Source organism: Hemicordylus capensis, chromosome 1, assembly GCF_027244095.1.
Source record: "Hemicordylus capensis ecotype Gifberg chromosome 1, rHemCap1.1.pri, whole genome shotgun sequence".
Lineage (NCBI taxonomy): Eukaryota > Metazoa > Chordata > Lepidosauria > Squamata > Cordylidae > Hemicordylus > Hemicordylus capensis.
This window is the reverse complement of record NC_069657.1, coordinates 231,516,604-231,532,473: the sequence shown is the minus strand read 5'-3', so window position 1 is coordinate 231,532,473 and position 15,870 is coordinate 231,516,604. Positions and strand designations below refer to the sequence as shown.

At 41.8% G+C, this 15,870-nt stretch overlaps 1 protein-coding gene across 9 annotated transcripts in view; it reads right to left on the bottom strand.

Annotated features, from left to right (window-relative positions):
- Nucleotides 1-2,050: 2,050 nt before the first annotated feature.
- SH3BP4 (SH3 domain binding protein 4) overlaps nt 2,051-15,870 on the bottom strand; it is an 81,867-nt gene continuing 68,047 nt past the window's right edge. For all 9 annotated transcript variants that reach the window (XM_053283195.1, XM_053283194.1, XM_053283198.1 and 6 more), the window contains 2 exons: nt 8,281-8,469; nt 2,051-5,971 (listed from right to left, as the gene is read on the bottom strand). In XM_053283195.1, the coding sequence (XP_053139170.1) occupies nt 5,747-5,971; nt 8,281-8,469 (414 nt within the window). In that variant the 3' untranslated portion in view covers nt 2,051-5,746. The remainder of the gene's footprint in view (nt 5,972-8,280; nt 8,470-15,870) is intronic.

Genomic DNA, 15,870 nt, shown 5'->3' with positions numbered 1-15,870 from the left:
CATACCTTTTTAGTCAGGCTTTTAATTTATAGTTTTAAAGTTTTAAGTTGTAGAGTTTTTCATCTATATTTCAAATTGTTTTAATTAATGTTTTAATTTTTGTGTTTTTAGATTGAGAGTCACCCAGAGATTTGCCTATGGGGCAGTATAACTCAAATAAATAAATAAAATCCATTAAATATTTTTGTTTCCTCATCAGGTGGTGAGGAACACATACCCTTCACCCCATGTCTGACATTTGTACCTGGACCTAGGCAGTAAAACTTGGGTATTCCTCTAATTTAGTATCCCCTAGGGTTTGGGTATTCTCCCTCCCTGCCTCTGACTGATCTGATAGTTTTAATTTCCCTGCTTGGTGTTTCTGGTTAAAAGAAGGCCTGAACAAGGAATAGCCTTGCTGCCCAAGTCAATAAGGGGAGCTTGTTCTGTGTAAGGGTCTATGTACAAAGCACAGATAGATTTATGCCCATGACCATTAACCACTCCAGCTTTATTCAGTTTACGTTCAACGTGCGTACAATCGCTACATCTAGGTGTAGTGATTGTACACACCTAATTATTCAATTATATTCAATGCACACTCAGCAGTACACATCTGTATTTTTGAGAGATTCATCCTCTGACGACTTCTTAAAATGAACCTTGTTCAAGCAGAGGTCTTCCACCTCAGTAAGATGCAAGTCTTATTGGATGGATGCATGGATAGGAGGGAGAGAAAGATGGTCACCTGGCTTTTGAAATTTGCTAAGCCCCTCTTGAGAGAGAAGTGGAGGATTACTTGATTGTGAGGGAGATACTTAAAACCCAGCTCTGTTGGTCATTTAGGCACTCAGATCAAAGACAGACACAGAAACGCCAGCACTGGAAGTTTGTCTTATTGTGAACATGGAAAATCCCTAACCAAGAGAATATTACCAATGCGAATGAAATTCTTAAGTATAAGAGTGTCAGTGGCATTCATTAATGCAAGTTAGGAGTTTGCTTCACTGATTTATGTATTCCAAATGAAACCCCTTTGGGGGCAGGGGTGTCAAACTCGATCAGGTGGTGGGCCGGATTCAATTCCGAAGCACCTCTGAGAGGCCACACACAGCCTTGCACTGCCTTCTGTCAAAACATGGTAGTCCTTGTTTTCCTCCTCCTCACTCTCTTCCTTTCTTTCTCCCTTGCCTTGCCATTTAAATTAACTGAATGAACTACTTTTACACAGGAATATGCTTGGGGAAATTTTATTTTTTGTATTTTTAGAAGAAATTCTGAACATAATCATCAATTTTAACCATTCCCAGATTTTTAACACTCGATTTTTAACACTCAATTTAACAATTCCAAAGCAGCATCATGCGCAAGAAAAGCAGAAGTCCTCCTGCCCTTCCCCTGCCCTCCACTCACTCTTATTTTTCCTCTGCCCTTTCTCTCATTGCCCTCCTTTCTTCCTTCCCTCCCTCCTCAAGAAAAAAGCGCCTCACAATGTCCTCTGAAATTGTCTTCCTCCTCCGTCTTTCTCTCCCCTCTTCCTCTCTTGAAAGGAGAAAGGCAGTTTAGGAGTGACTGAAGGAAGCAACCAACTCACAGCTTCTGCTTGGGCACATGGAATGGGGTTGGGGGAGAAATGCTGGTGTGGGACATGGAGGAGAAGGAGGAGGAAGTTGACCAAGCATGCCACTCCTTCAGCATGTGGCTGTGGGGAAGAAATGGAGTGGTAGTTTGTCCCAAGGCTGCTTCAGGGGGGCCAGTCAGTTGAGCTCCATAGGCCTGATCCAGCCTGTGGGCTGGTCATTTCACACCCTGGCCTTAGAGGGAAGGGAATCTTATGTGGATGGGAAATGAAACATGCTTTGACCAAGTCAGTTGAATCCCTTCAATTCTGACCGGAATCGGATGCTAACCTGAAAAGGATATCATTTCCTCACAATAGAATTTTGGTTTTGCTTGAATAAATGCTATGGTCTGATGAGGCAGTTCAGTTGGAATAGGCAGATGGCCTTTGCTTCAAAGTGCCTAAAACAGTGACTCAAATCCCACAACACAAACCAGGCTGAAACAAAGCAACGTTCAAATATCTGTTTTAATTGTATTGTTTTAACATTTTTTAAAGAAAATGTACAATAAACTACTTGTACAGCATATTAATGTAAAATCCAAAGCAAGATTACCTTGTAAGGGCATACTTTGAGTGAAAGGCATTTGGCTGAATATACATACCACTCCAACTGTGTGCTAGGAGCTGGCTTTTTAGACAAAAACAAGGAGGACCATGCAGCAGTTGCATCAACTAATCTAGAAAAGCTGCTGATGTGATTCAACGGTTCTCTGTGGCCAGGGCAGGGGAGGGAGAAGAATCTTCTAGAAGAGTCTTCAGGCTGTAAGTAAGAACATGAAAAGGTGTGCAAGACCTGAGGTAGTTGGACAAAAATAGCAGAAGCAAAGGACAAACTAAATCTATTGTGGATTTGCTAGTGGAATTGCAGGAGGTGACACACTCTACCCAACAATTCTAAATTTCTACATATAAAATTGATTAACATCTCACTGCTTTTTTAAAAAATCAATATCACTCCTTGTTTACACACTGGAGCTACAACTTGATTCAGTGACTGAATTCATGGTGACCAGGATCACTGCAACAAATTCCACAGCTGCTAGGAGGGGGAGCACTGCTGGCATAGATTCAAATGCCGCTGGAGGAGGTTGCCAGTTTGTTTAGGCCTCTGTAGTTTAGTTATATGATAGTCAGCTCCAAGTTTGTCCACAGAACACACTGAGAACATGAATACTCATGGGCATGACTATCAGTTCACAGGTCTGTGGGTGACCCAGACTACCATGTAGAACACATTATATCAAGTTTATGAACTGACCATTCCAAGTTCTGCAAAATGTCAGAGAGAGGAAGAGGCCCCAATCAAAATGATTCTCAAAACTCCCAAACACATCTTGGGTTGATTCTCCCAAACCTTAAACATGTAAATTCTGATTTGGTGTGAAGGACGACAATATACATGCTTTGGAAAGTTTGTGCCACGAGTATGTTAGAAAAACACTGCTAGCCTGACCAATTGCAAATGTGTGCCATGAAAACTTGCATAGAAATTTGCTTCAATTTCTTGTGACAAAGTCTGAAGTTTAAGGTGCTTTTCACTGGACAGAGCAGAAAAAGTGGGCAGGGAGACCATTTATAAAGGAGCTGGTTAAAAAAGGAAAATAATTGTGGATACTCTATTAAACTTTTATGCAGACAACAGGAGTAGTTTTCCAATAAGCTAGATCAGGGATGCACAATTTCAGCCCTCCAGCTGTTCTTGGTTTGCAACTCCTACCATCTCCAGCCAGAGTGATGGGAGCTGTAGTCCAACAGCAGCCAGAGCGCCAAAGTTGTGCTGCCCTAAGCTAGATTCTGCTTTCATGGAATTACTGATAGGCAGAGTTGAGACAAGGTATTTGTGCACCCTAGGCAAGGTTTTAAAATTACACACCTAACAAAAATATGAAGCACCCAATTTTAACTCTCAAAACCAATTTCCACACTGGTTTTAACCTTTAAAGCCCTAACCAGCTTGGGACAGGTCACCTGAAAGAGTGCCTTGTCCCATATGTTCCTACCTGGACCTTAGGATCTTTGGCGGTCCTGCTCCAAGTGTTCCTGCCAGATGTGGTGAGGCAGGTGACTACCAGGGAGAAGGCCTTTTTGGCAATCACATGCCTTTATGGAATACCCTCCTCAACGAGGCTCTCCTGGCACCATCACTATATTCTATTAGACACCAGATGAATTCTTTCTAGTTCTTCTGGCTTTTAAAAATGTTTTTGGATTTTATTATTTTATTGTAGCTTTTTGTTTTTAATTTTTTAAAATTGTATGTTTTAGTTCATTGTTTGTGAGCTGCCCAGAGAACAATTGTTTTGGCACAGCCAATAAAGGTAACATTATTCACAATGTAGCTATGTCTGTCCACCTTTTGTAATGGTTCAGGTGATCCCTCCCTCCCCTGCACCACAGATTGCCAAATATCCATGTGATACTGTAGGTTGAAAGGCTTTTGGCCTTAATCCCCTACCTCTTGTCCCAACTCTGCCAATAGGAAAGTCGTGTCACATAAAGCAAGTTGCTTAAAAGGTCAGCTTGTTTCAAAGGACAAAGCTGTAACATGGTTTTCCTAATATGAGAAAACTGGTTTTAAAAGTTACATTTATAGCAACTACATTGCAAGAAGCAGGTTTTATAGCTGTCTACGTTATTTTAGTAGGGGGAAATATTAACAAAATATTTTAACAGCACCTCATTATTTGAGAAAGTCAATAAATGTCTTTTAGTATGAAAAAAGATATCTTGTGCAAAACACACACACATATACCTCAAACACAAAAAACAAAACACAAAACTTTTCCCACATGAAATATTTTGAAGTTGAGAGGTAGACTGAAATGATATTGTTCTAAAGCAAAACTAGAATTTTCTGATTTTTGTATATGGTACATGAAGCCACAGAGGTGAGACAATTTCAGTTCTTGGCTGCCATTTATATGGCCAAGGACAGCATTATTAATCACGAAGCACATGTGGTGAATACCAATGACCTCAGTAATATACATGGGTTATGAACTTCCAGAACAAGATCACAATCGAGTGTTGTCAAGGCAGGCATTTCTGATTGACCAGCCAGGCTCCTGATCAATTCTCATTAAGGTTTCTTGGCTGAAAACACTTCAGACTGCAGGTGGGGGCTCGCATGATGGAATGCTCTTCCATCCCAAAACCCCCCTCTACGTATCAGGGAGACAGGTTGTCTAGCCTTTCCCATGAAATGCAATTTCCCCCATGAAATGCCAGTTTTAAATATATATATTTTAAACAAGGAAGCATTTATTTCGTCATGTGAGCCTCACCTATATTCGAAAGGTGTATGAAAATGAAGCCTAAAAGTTCAGCTTAATGATGGCACAATCAATAGCAACTTATCTTCCTGATTTTTAAACATACTAAGAGGGCCATATGCCAGCAGAGATGGCCAAGAAACTCCTGTTACAGGATGAAGTGAAATCGTCCCTAGTAGAATTTCCCTTATAGAAAGGGAAATGGAACTGAAAAGGGGCAGTTCCATAACCTGAAAGTATTTCTGGTCCTTTTTGATTATGATAAGTAATGAAACTGGACACTAACACACAGTGCTAAATTTTGGGTTACAAAAGTCAACTAATTGTGCATTTTCTTCCTTACAAAAAGGTGTACATAACAGCAAATCATGAAGAACTGTTCTATCACAGAAAGTGGTAGTGTTAATACAATTATTTATAAACAGTTCTCGGAATCACACATTAAAAATTCAAATGCTTGCAAGAAGACATCAGGCTGTGCTTCATTTTAATACATCATCAATGACTCACCATCCAAAGTGATAATTTTTAAAAGGGACAAAAATGTTTTAATTACATAAGAATGGGAAGTCCTCCCCAAAAGTGATTTCAGCTTTGAAATCTGATCATTTCAAACGCCTAAAAAAAGTTCCATTTTAAGTATTACAAATTAAGAAAAGCTGTCAACCACATAACACTGAAAATCATCATGTTGGCTGTCTTCTGGAAAAGAGGGGGTGGGGCGGCAAGCATAAGAAGTTTGCACTCTGACCCCAGGAACCACTGCCCCAAACTTTGGCTTTTCAACAATGTTCATTCTCCCCATCTCTCCCCATTAGTTAAAAAAGTAAAATGAAACAGTAGCCAGGTTTGATAAGGATGCAAATCCACATCAGATGGCATAATCATCATGTTCTTGAGGGCTAAATGCAGCTGCCCGTAATATATCCAGAGAATTTACTAAGATGAGGGTTCCTGTAAGATGCTTCCAGCGTTTTGTAATAGGATTCTTCATCTTATCAAGACCAATGTGAAGCTCTTGAGTAACATCACGATAACTGTCTCCCATCTGATTGCTCCATGTTAGCATAAAGTCATATGCTGGTTTCCACATTGCCTATGGACGACAAGAAACTGGCATTGAAATGGACTGTAAGAACTTTTTTCATGCACACCAATTGCATTAGAACAAACAATATTCTTGAATGAAGGATATGGATACAACCACCTTATTCTTAAATATGGGATACAGAATTACAGAACTGTAGAGTGGGAGAGTGCCTTGGAGGTCTTCTAGCCCAACCCCCTGTTCAGTGCAGGAACCAGGATCCCTAACAGGTGGCTGTTGGAAAACCTCCAACGAAGGAGAAACTACTACTGAATGAGACAGAGAGCCCGTTCACACGACTGGACAGGCAGGTGGAAGGCTGCGCTCCATGAAGGCTGTACTCCACTGTGCCCCCTGATTATTTTAGGAGTCATCTGACAAACTATTGTCATTACACTATTTAATGACAGAGCATCTGTGCTGCTCTGCTACAATGTGGAGCTCTGGAGGGTGAGACAGTGTGTCCTGGCCTCCGGGGATCCCACAATGCACCACACACTCAGTGCAGTGCATTGGGGGATTCCCACAGGAGACAAGCGCTCTAGGCACTCATCTGTGTCTCCTCAGACTAAACGTAGCCTGAGGGGAGACACAATCCTGGAGCCTGGGTCAGTGTTTCCTCTAACAGGGATTCCCAGACATTGTGGACTACAACTCCCAGAATCCCCAGCTGCAATGGCTTTTGCTTGGGGGTTATGGGAGAACAACCTCAGAGTCTCCCACTTTTTCAGTTAGGAAACTCCTCCTAACATCTAGCCTAAATCTGTTTCCTTGTAATTTCAACTCACTGGCTCTAGTCCTGTCTTCAGGCACAAGTCCACACCTTATTCTGTATGATAGTCCTTCCGATATTTGAAGACAGCTATCATATCTCTCCTTAGTGATCACTTAGTGATCTTAGTGATCCAGGCTAAACTTACCTAGCTTCTCGAATTGCTCCTCACAGGATTTGGTTTCCAAACCCTGCACCATCTTTGTTGCCCTCCATCGAACCCATTCCAGTTCAACAAAGTCTTTCTTAAAATGCAGGCCCCAGAGTTGGACACAGTATTCCAAGTAAAGTCCAACAAGCACAGAAGAGAGTGAAGCAATAGCCCTATTCACATGTTGGTTCAGTACTTGTACAATCTGTGTACACTGTACACAGGTACTATACAGTTATTCACATATTAAGTTGAACACAAGTACAACAGTACAATTCCTATCTGTACCATGCATTTGAGGGACCTGTACCCAGGTTCACTTGGAAGGTTTTACCATTGTCATCTCTCACACAGTATGAGATGATGCCGTTCAGCATCTTCCTATATCATTGCTGCCCAATATAGGTGTTTCCCATAGCCTGGAAAACATACCAGCGGGGATTTGAACCGGCTACGTCTGGCTTGCTAGTCAAATAATTTACCCACTGTGACTGCTGCAAAATCAGGTCTCCCCTATTGTCCCCATTTGATTGTTCTTGCCTAAATGCAGAGCTTTACACTTGTCTCTGTTGAACATTGTGTTGGTTTTGGCCCAATATTTGAGTCTATGGATTGAATCTTGATTTTCTCTTCTAAGATGTTTGCTATCCCTCCACAGCTTTATGTTGTCTGCAGATGTGATAAATATTCCTGCTACTCCCTCCTCTGTCATTTACAAAAATGTTTTCTATACTTTTCAATTATAATTATTGCAGAAATGTAAAAAGAAAACAAAATTACAAAAAAAACCCACAATCATGACAAATTTCAGGTCAGGAATTCTACTAGATACCTTCCTGCAGGATGACATGAAGCCATTAATGAGTACTCATCTGTGTACAGTTGTTCAACCAGCTGTGAATCCATCTAACAGTAGCATCATCTAGTCCACATTTTAACAACTTGTCAATAAGGATATTGTGGGAGGTTTTGTCAAATGTTTTGCTGAAACCAAAATCCATTATGTTCACAGCATTCCCATGAAAGGCATCTGTGTGCTTCTTTGTGGTGTGTACTGAGTATGTGATTTTCGGTTTTTGTGTGTGTGCACCTTTCCAAATTCATTCCATACATCCTCCAAACCACTACTGTTAAACTCAATATCTTATGTGATAAGTGAAAATGTATGTAAGAACATGGAAGAGAAATAAGCCTTAAGGATAAATGCATTTCTTTCTGTGTGGCTGTGTCTGACTAATGTAACCACACAACTATTGCTTCATACCTCAGATGAGGTATTTTTTAATCTTGAATGATCAAGATTAAAAAAGCAGCTCTACAAAACCAGTTTCCCAACTTATAGTACAAATTCAGTCATCCAGCAAACTCAGAATATGTTACATGAATACTTTTTACCTCACTGTCCACAGCTCCATTCTTGTCCCGATGGGGGGCTTCGTAGGCATCCATCTGTTGCTTGGACACCTTGGCCAGTTTCTCAGCAAGCTCTCTCCATCGCTGGGCCACTTCTACAGCAGTAGTCAGAAGCACAAAGTCCTGAATTAGCCTGACAACCAAGCCCTGGCAGTCCATTTTTAGTAAGGCCTGAGAGAAAATAGAACAAGCCCAAAAGACCAGGTTAGTCATGGATGCCCTCCGCTTGAAGCACCAGCAGATTTCTGGGATAGGTGAAGTTTGATCATCAAAACAAATACAGGGTGTATACAAATACAAATACAAGTATACAAATATACAAATACAGGGTGCATGAAGCTCTCCAGATTCATTTTGGAGCCCACCTGGGTACTTTGAAGCTGTGGAGCTCAATTTGAATTGGCATTTCAGGGAGCCAGACCAATCAGCCAGACCAATTTGACCCAATTTGAAACAGTTGCTTCAAACTGGAGCCAAGGTTTGTTATGGATATCCATAATAAAATCATCCCATCTTTCCTTATTTTATTTTGATTCAGCTACACCCAGAGAGATGACCTACCTGTAACCCTTTTTACCCATAACATTTGTTCCTAAAACTTTGTGTTTACATATTTCATGATGAGTTTTTAGAACCCAAATTTGCTCTTCTCAAACATAAGGATTAGTAAAGGAAGCAAAGGGGGGTTAATTATAAATTTGAGTTAAAGTAACAATAGATCAACCAAGAAGCTGTAAACAAATTTGTACATGACCACTAGTTTTCTGATAAGAGATGACTGGAATGCTGATGTGTTTTCTCAGAATTTTTGCTTGGTTGTAAGAAATTTTAGGATTAAAAAGGTGGAATTTTTGATGGATGTCAGGTTGCCTTCGGGCACTCCACTTTTTAAAATATGTATGTATGTACGTATGTATGTTTTACATTTTATATCCTGCTCTTCCTCCAAGGAGCCCAGAGTGGTGTACTACATACTTAAGTTTCTACTCATAACTCTGTGAAGTAGGTTATTTTACACTCTGCAAGTACGTACATGAACTAATGCTTCTTGAAACCATTTTTCAAAACCCTGTGTAATCAACGCTATGCTTTAATGTCTTAAGCTGCCTCTATAAGGCCTATATATGCTGTATTAGAAGCCATTAAAGTAAACTAGTAATTTTATAGAAGTTTTTCTCTTGAATATTTATCTTTAATATTGTCATTACAGTACTCTCATGAGGACCATGTACAGACATGCTGTGTAATTTCTGGACTGGAGCCTTGCACGCAACAGTTTCCTGACGCTACACTGGGGTGTTAAAGGTCATATACCAGAGGCAACCCAGGACACCCTAATTTGTTCTTACTTCACTGAGCTACAGGAGAGGTGAGACACTCCCAATGGTGAGGGAACAGCAGGTGTGCAGCTGCTCTTTCAAGTAAAGTCCAAAAGAGGTTTCCCCCCAAAAAACTCCCAGTGCTGGAAAGGCATGTAATTTCTTGGGAATTGTACTCTTAAGCCCCTGAAAATCCTACAACTCTCAAGAAACCATGCACTTTTTCAAGGACTGCAGGGTTTAAACACACAAACATTCTCCACCACCCTCTTCTGGATTCCATTTGAAAGAGTAGCCACATGTCACAGCCGCCGCTCCCTAATTGCCAGGAACATTTTGTCTGCCCTGCAGCCTGCGAAATTAAATACCAGGGGAGGGGGTGGAAGTGTGTGTGTGTGTGTGTGTGTGTGTGTGTGTTGGGGGGGGGGCTTAAGAGACTAAAATAGTTCTGAATTGATTTGGCTCAATCAAATCTTGATTAGATTTGAACCACCAGATGGTTTGGTTCAGGCTGAATCAGGCTGATTAGATCCAGAACTAGTTTGGCCTTCAAAGTTCACACAACTCTAATAAATATATTACTACTATTTTATTTATATTCTCTCCTCCCCACATTTTTCTTCATATTCAACATTAATAATTGGCATGAAGATTTGATTTTTATCCATCAGGTTAATGATCTGAAGTCTGAAGATGGCATGCAGGAGGATTTATGCAAACTTAATTTGATTAGGTTTTCTAGATGCAAAGCAGATCTGTCTTGCTGTTATGCTAAGAAGGCGTTCTTTAGAGCTGGCAATGTGGTTTCTGCATTTTCAGAATGAATATCAGCGACTGCAGAAGCCCCCCAAAGCTTGTATTTAATAACTAGCAATAATTACATTAAAGTCCAATGCTCTTGTAGTGATTACCATGTTCCTGCTGGGATTACCAGATTTGACAGTAGGCCTTTGTCTTGTCATTACTTGTCTTACATTTTTGAAAAACATGTTTGAACAATTGTTTCTCTGGATTTTTTAATACACTCAGTATTTCTATTGTCATCAAGCAGCATGCCACTTTGCTCACCTATTCGTTCCTCTACATTAACCACACCCTTCCATAGTATTTATTACCTAAGGTGTCTGCTTTACACAAACATAACAGACAGTATGCTGCAGAAAATTACTTTCATATCATACTTTAAGAGGACTGCAAGAAGTATGCATGTTTTCTAGGCATTTGGGCAAGATTACAAAAAGGGGAAACTTGCTTTTCCAAACAGCTGATCACGTAAAGTAGTTTGTAGGCAAGGTTGTGTGAACTTAAAAAAAAAAATCTGAACCAAGATGTCCCAAAAATACAACCTCAAAAGGGGAGCTTGGTGCCATAAGTCTGCAACTCAGTCAATTAATATCAGCTGCAGACCTGTTCTGATCATGATCATTCATATATCTATCTACCTGGCACTGGTCTGCAATATATAGAACCAATTACTATAGCCAGTCTTAGGTTGCTGGATGATTAAGACTCAAGCAGGTACACAAAGAAATGCTTGTAGGGGTGTGACCTGCTACCCATTTCCTCAACCTTTACCCCTCAGGCTTATAACATTAAGCAGGATCAGGATGACAAACAGGCTCTAGTACATTATTATTATTACAGTGGTCCCTTGACTTACGAACTACTCGACATAAGTATTTTTCGAGTTACAAACGGCAGTTTTAGATCCGGTTTTAGATGCGGTTTTTTCGACTTACAAATTTTTAGATGGGGTTTCCTCGACTTACGAATTTTACATGCGGTTTCCTTGACTTGCCTGCCTGTTTACTGCCTGTTTATTCTTGAAAAGAAATGTTCCTGTGCAGTTTGCAAGCCTTACTGGGGGTCTGGGTCTTTTTTCTAGGCTCCGGAACGCATTAATCCGTTCCCAATGCATTCCTATGGGAAACCGCTTTTCGACTTACGAACTTTTCGACTTACAAATGTGCATTCGGAACGGATTAATTTCGTAAGTAGATGGACCACTGTATTATTAATTACATTTTATATCCCGCTCTTCCTCCAAGGAGCCCAGAGCGGTGTATTACATTGTTTCTTCCCACAACAACCCTGTGAAGTAGGTTAGGCTGAGAGAGAAGTGACTGGCCCAGAATCACCCAGCTAGTATCATGGCTGAATGGGAATTTGAACTCGGGTCTCCCGGGTTCTAGTCCAGCATTCTAACCACTACACCACGCTGGCTCGTGGTGTATTATTACTTATTAATAATGTGTGTATTATGTTGTGGTGTATTATTACTTATTAGCACCTCATTATTATTCATTTATTTGATTTCTACACCGCCCTTCCAAAAATGGCTCAGGGCAGTTTACACAGAGAAATAACAAACAAATAAGATACAAATAAGATGGAACCCTATCTCCAAAGGGCTCACAACAGAAAAAAGAAATGTAAGATAGATACCAGCAACAGTCACTGGAGGTACTGTGCTAGAAGTGGATAGGGCCAGTTATTCTCCCCCTGCTAAATAAAGAGAAAGACCATGTTAAAAGGTGTGTCTTTGCTCACTTAGCAGGGTCATTAGGAGAGGAAGCAGTCCCAGAAGCCTTGAAGAACATAGGAACATAGGAAGCTGCCATATACTGAGTCAGACCATTGGTCTATCTAGCTCAGTATTGTCTTTACAGACTGGCAGCGGCTTCTCCAAGGCTGCAGGCAGGAATCTCTTTTAGCCTTAACTTGAAGAAGCCAGGGAGGGAACTTGAAACCTTCTGCTCTTCCCAGAGCGGTGGCTTCATCCCCTGAGGGGAATATCTTACATTGCTTACACTCCTAGTCTCCCATTCATATGCAACCAGGGTGGACCCTGCTTAGCTAAGGAGACAAGTCATGCTTGCTACCACAAGACCAGCTTTGCAAATCAGGATTTGCAAGTCCTCTCCAAAAGGAAAACCATCCCTGATTCTGAAGATTGTTCCAGCTATGGCCAGTCTCACATCATCTATTTTGAAGCAAAGTGCCTAAGCGGGTGGTGGTTCCACAACCCTAGACACTGGACACTGAGTATTACATTGGATAGGAGGAGGAACAGAAGATGGCAGAAGAAGAAGCAGCTTGTAGCTGGAGCTCCTCTAATTTGCCCAATTTTAAAAAAAGGTTTTTAATATCCTGCCCATGGTTTTTAGCAGTTTTACATTTTGCTTAGGATTTGTTGGCGGCAGTGGAGTTTGTTTTGCTGTGTTTGAAGTGAGTTTATTTCTTTCTCTCTCTCAGCAACTCAGTAGCAGGTAGCAGAGAGAAGATTACTGTTTTTTGCTGCAGCTGTTGAAGATTAGGTGGTGAAGTAACAACCTGGGAAGGAGGAAGCAAACAAGAACCAGCCCAATAAACCCAACTACAGAGAGGCTGCCATTTTTCAACAGCTCAACTTTATCTAAATTAGACAGTCTCCAGCCAGGCTTTGATAATGTTTGCCAGAGACATTCGGGGAGTATGTACTCTAGAAGTGTTTGTAATTTTGCCTACCCAGCTAATAACACTCAGCCTGCCTGCTGGCAATTCTAACTGGAGAGGTGAGATGAAAAGAGCTAGCCTCTGTTTACAAAAATAAACAAATAATGCTTGTGATTGCACCAATCCCCATTAATAAGGGACATTGGTAAGATCTATTATACATTATCTGAGTGTATCATTGCATTCTCCACATGGACAGATAGATTTAGAGAAGGTAGATAGACTCCTGTACACAAGAAACTGACCAAGACTTCCTTTGGCATTTGGTCAACCCACGATTCCAAATATGCTATTGAAGATGATGAGTTATTTGGATACTTTTCAGATATCACCAATCAGAGTATTCAAGGACAAGTCTGTGTATCTGCTGTTATGTGGAAGCTGGAAGACTTCAGTTGTGAGTCTGGGCTGGTTGCCAAAGATTGATAAAGAGAATGTAAATAAATCAGTAAATCCACCTCCTGCTGCCAATAGAAGCAAAGGGAAGGGATGGACAAGAACATAAGACTCGGGTAGTCTACAAGTTGTGAATGGAATATTGCAACCCAGTCAGGGCAATCAATTGCGTACTAGATTGTCAGAAGAGAAAACTAGTATCTCTCTCCAGATGGAGAATTTAGAGAGTGAGATGTGGAATATACACTCCTTGGCAGAACCCTTGAGAGCCCTCCTCTTAAGATAAGACATCTATGGAGATTCAGATAATAGGATGGCAGCCCCTCCCCCACCGCCAACAGGATGAGGATTTGATTGTTTCAGGTGATAGTTCCTCCTCTAAAGGTGTTCCCATGGAGGCAGGAACTAGGCCAGAGACTCTGTAATAGTGGGTGACAAATCAGCAGAAAGAGACTATAGTGGGGAAGAGTTAACCTTGGCCTGAATCACAACTCTAATGTGAGGGGGTCTCTAGGATGGAAATGGCCCTAAATAATGTGGAGATATTGGAACAGTCTGAACTCTTCTTGAGGATTGATTGATTGATTGATTGATTGATTGATGAAGTGCTGACTCTTAGCAACCACATAGATAGATTCTCTCCACAATGATCTGTCTTCAACTTGGTGCATTCATGTCGTAATCGGGTTCATCCACCTTGCTGCTGGTCATCCTCTTCTTCTCTTTCCTTCAACTTTCCCCAGCACTATGGACTTCTCAAGGTAGCTTGATCTTTGCATAATGTGTCCAAAGTATGATAGTTTGAGCCTGGTCATTTGTGCCTCGAGTAAAAAATCTGGATTGATTTGTTCTATGATCCATTTGTTTGTTTTCCTGTTGTCCATGGTATCCTCAAAAGTCTTCTCCAGCACCAAAGTTCAAAAGCATCAATGCTTTATCTATCTTGCTTCTTCAAAGTCCAGCTTTTGCATCCATAGAGTGTCACGGGAAAAATCATTGTCTGAATGATTCGAATCTTTGTAGGTGTAAACACATCACGGCATCTAAACATCCTTTCCAAGGATGGCCTTCATTGCAACCCTACCAAGTGCTAGTCTGCGGCGTATTTCTTGACTGCTAGATCCTTTACTGTTGATGGTCAATCCTAAAAGGCAGAAGCTATCCACCACTTCAGTGACTTCAGTGTCAATTCGGAGACTGGTTACTGTACCCATTGTCATTAGTTTAGTCTTCTTGAAATTTAGTCGTAGTCCCTTTTTTTCATTATGCTCCTGGACTTTCATTACTAGAGCTTGTAGATCATCCACATTCTCAGCTATCAGTTGTGTCATCAGCATAGCATACGTTATTGATGTTTCTTGCTCTGTCTCTCCCCGCGCGCCTCGCTCGCTCACTCACTCTCTGTCTCTCCCCCACGCACCTCGCTCGCTCGCTCTGTCTCTCCCCCGCACGCCTCGCTCGCTCGCTCTGTCTCTCCCCCGTGCGCCTCGCTCACTCGCTCTGTCTCTCCCCCGCGCGCCTCCCTCCTGCCCCTCCCCCACTCGCTCACTCTGTCTCTCCCCCGCGCGCCTCCCTCCTGCCCCTCCCCCACTCTCTCTTGCCCTCCCCATCCCCATCCCCGCACTGAGTTCTTTACCTTTGCTGCCACAGGCCTTACTGGGTGGTGGGTGGCCGCAAAGGGCCCCGCCGCTCCTCCTCCCAGGCAGCAAACAGGGAAGTTTCGCCGCCCGGTTCCCTCCCGCCTTGCCCTCCCACTGCCGCCTGGCCTCTGCGGGCAAGACAGGCCCACTGCCGCCTGGCCTCCGTGGGGCGGGCCCTCCGCGGGGTGGGCCCTCCCCAGGTGCCCGCGGTCTTTCTCTTTCTTGACTTTGGCTTCTCTTATTTTCTTGGCAATTTCCGCCATCTGTTCTGACATCCAGTTTGCTTTCTTCTGTTTCTTTGTCTTTGGCAGTCTCTTTTCACATTCGTTCTTAACAACTTCTTTGATTTCTTTCCACAGGTCCTCTGGTTCCCCATCAATGAGGTTCAGAACTTCAAAGCAGTTCCTGATGTTCTCCTTGAAAATGGTGGATACATTCTCAAGATCATATCGTAGAAGCTGGATAGCTTGATTTTTCTGCTTTAGCTTGACTTGGAACTTGCACATGAACAGTTCGTGATCTTTTTCTCAGTCTGCTCCTGTCCACGTCTAATAATGTAATCAAACTGATTTCTGTGTACTCCATCCGGTGATGTCCATGTGTATAGGCACCACTCTGGTTGTTTGAAGAATGTGTTAGCAATGAAGAGATCATCGGCTTGGCAGAAACTAATCAGTCATTCTTCTGCTTTGTTCTGTTTCCTAAGCCATATAGTCCAACTC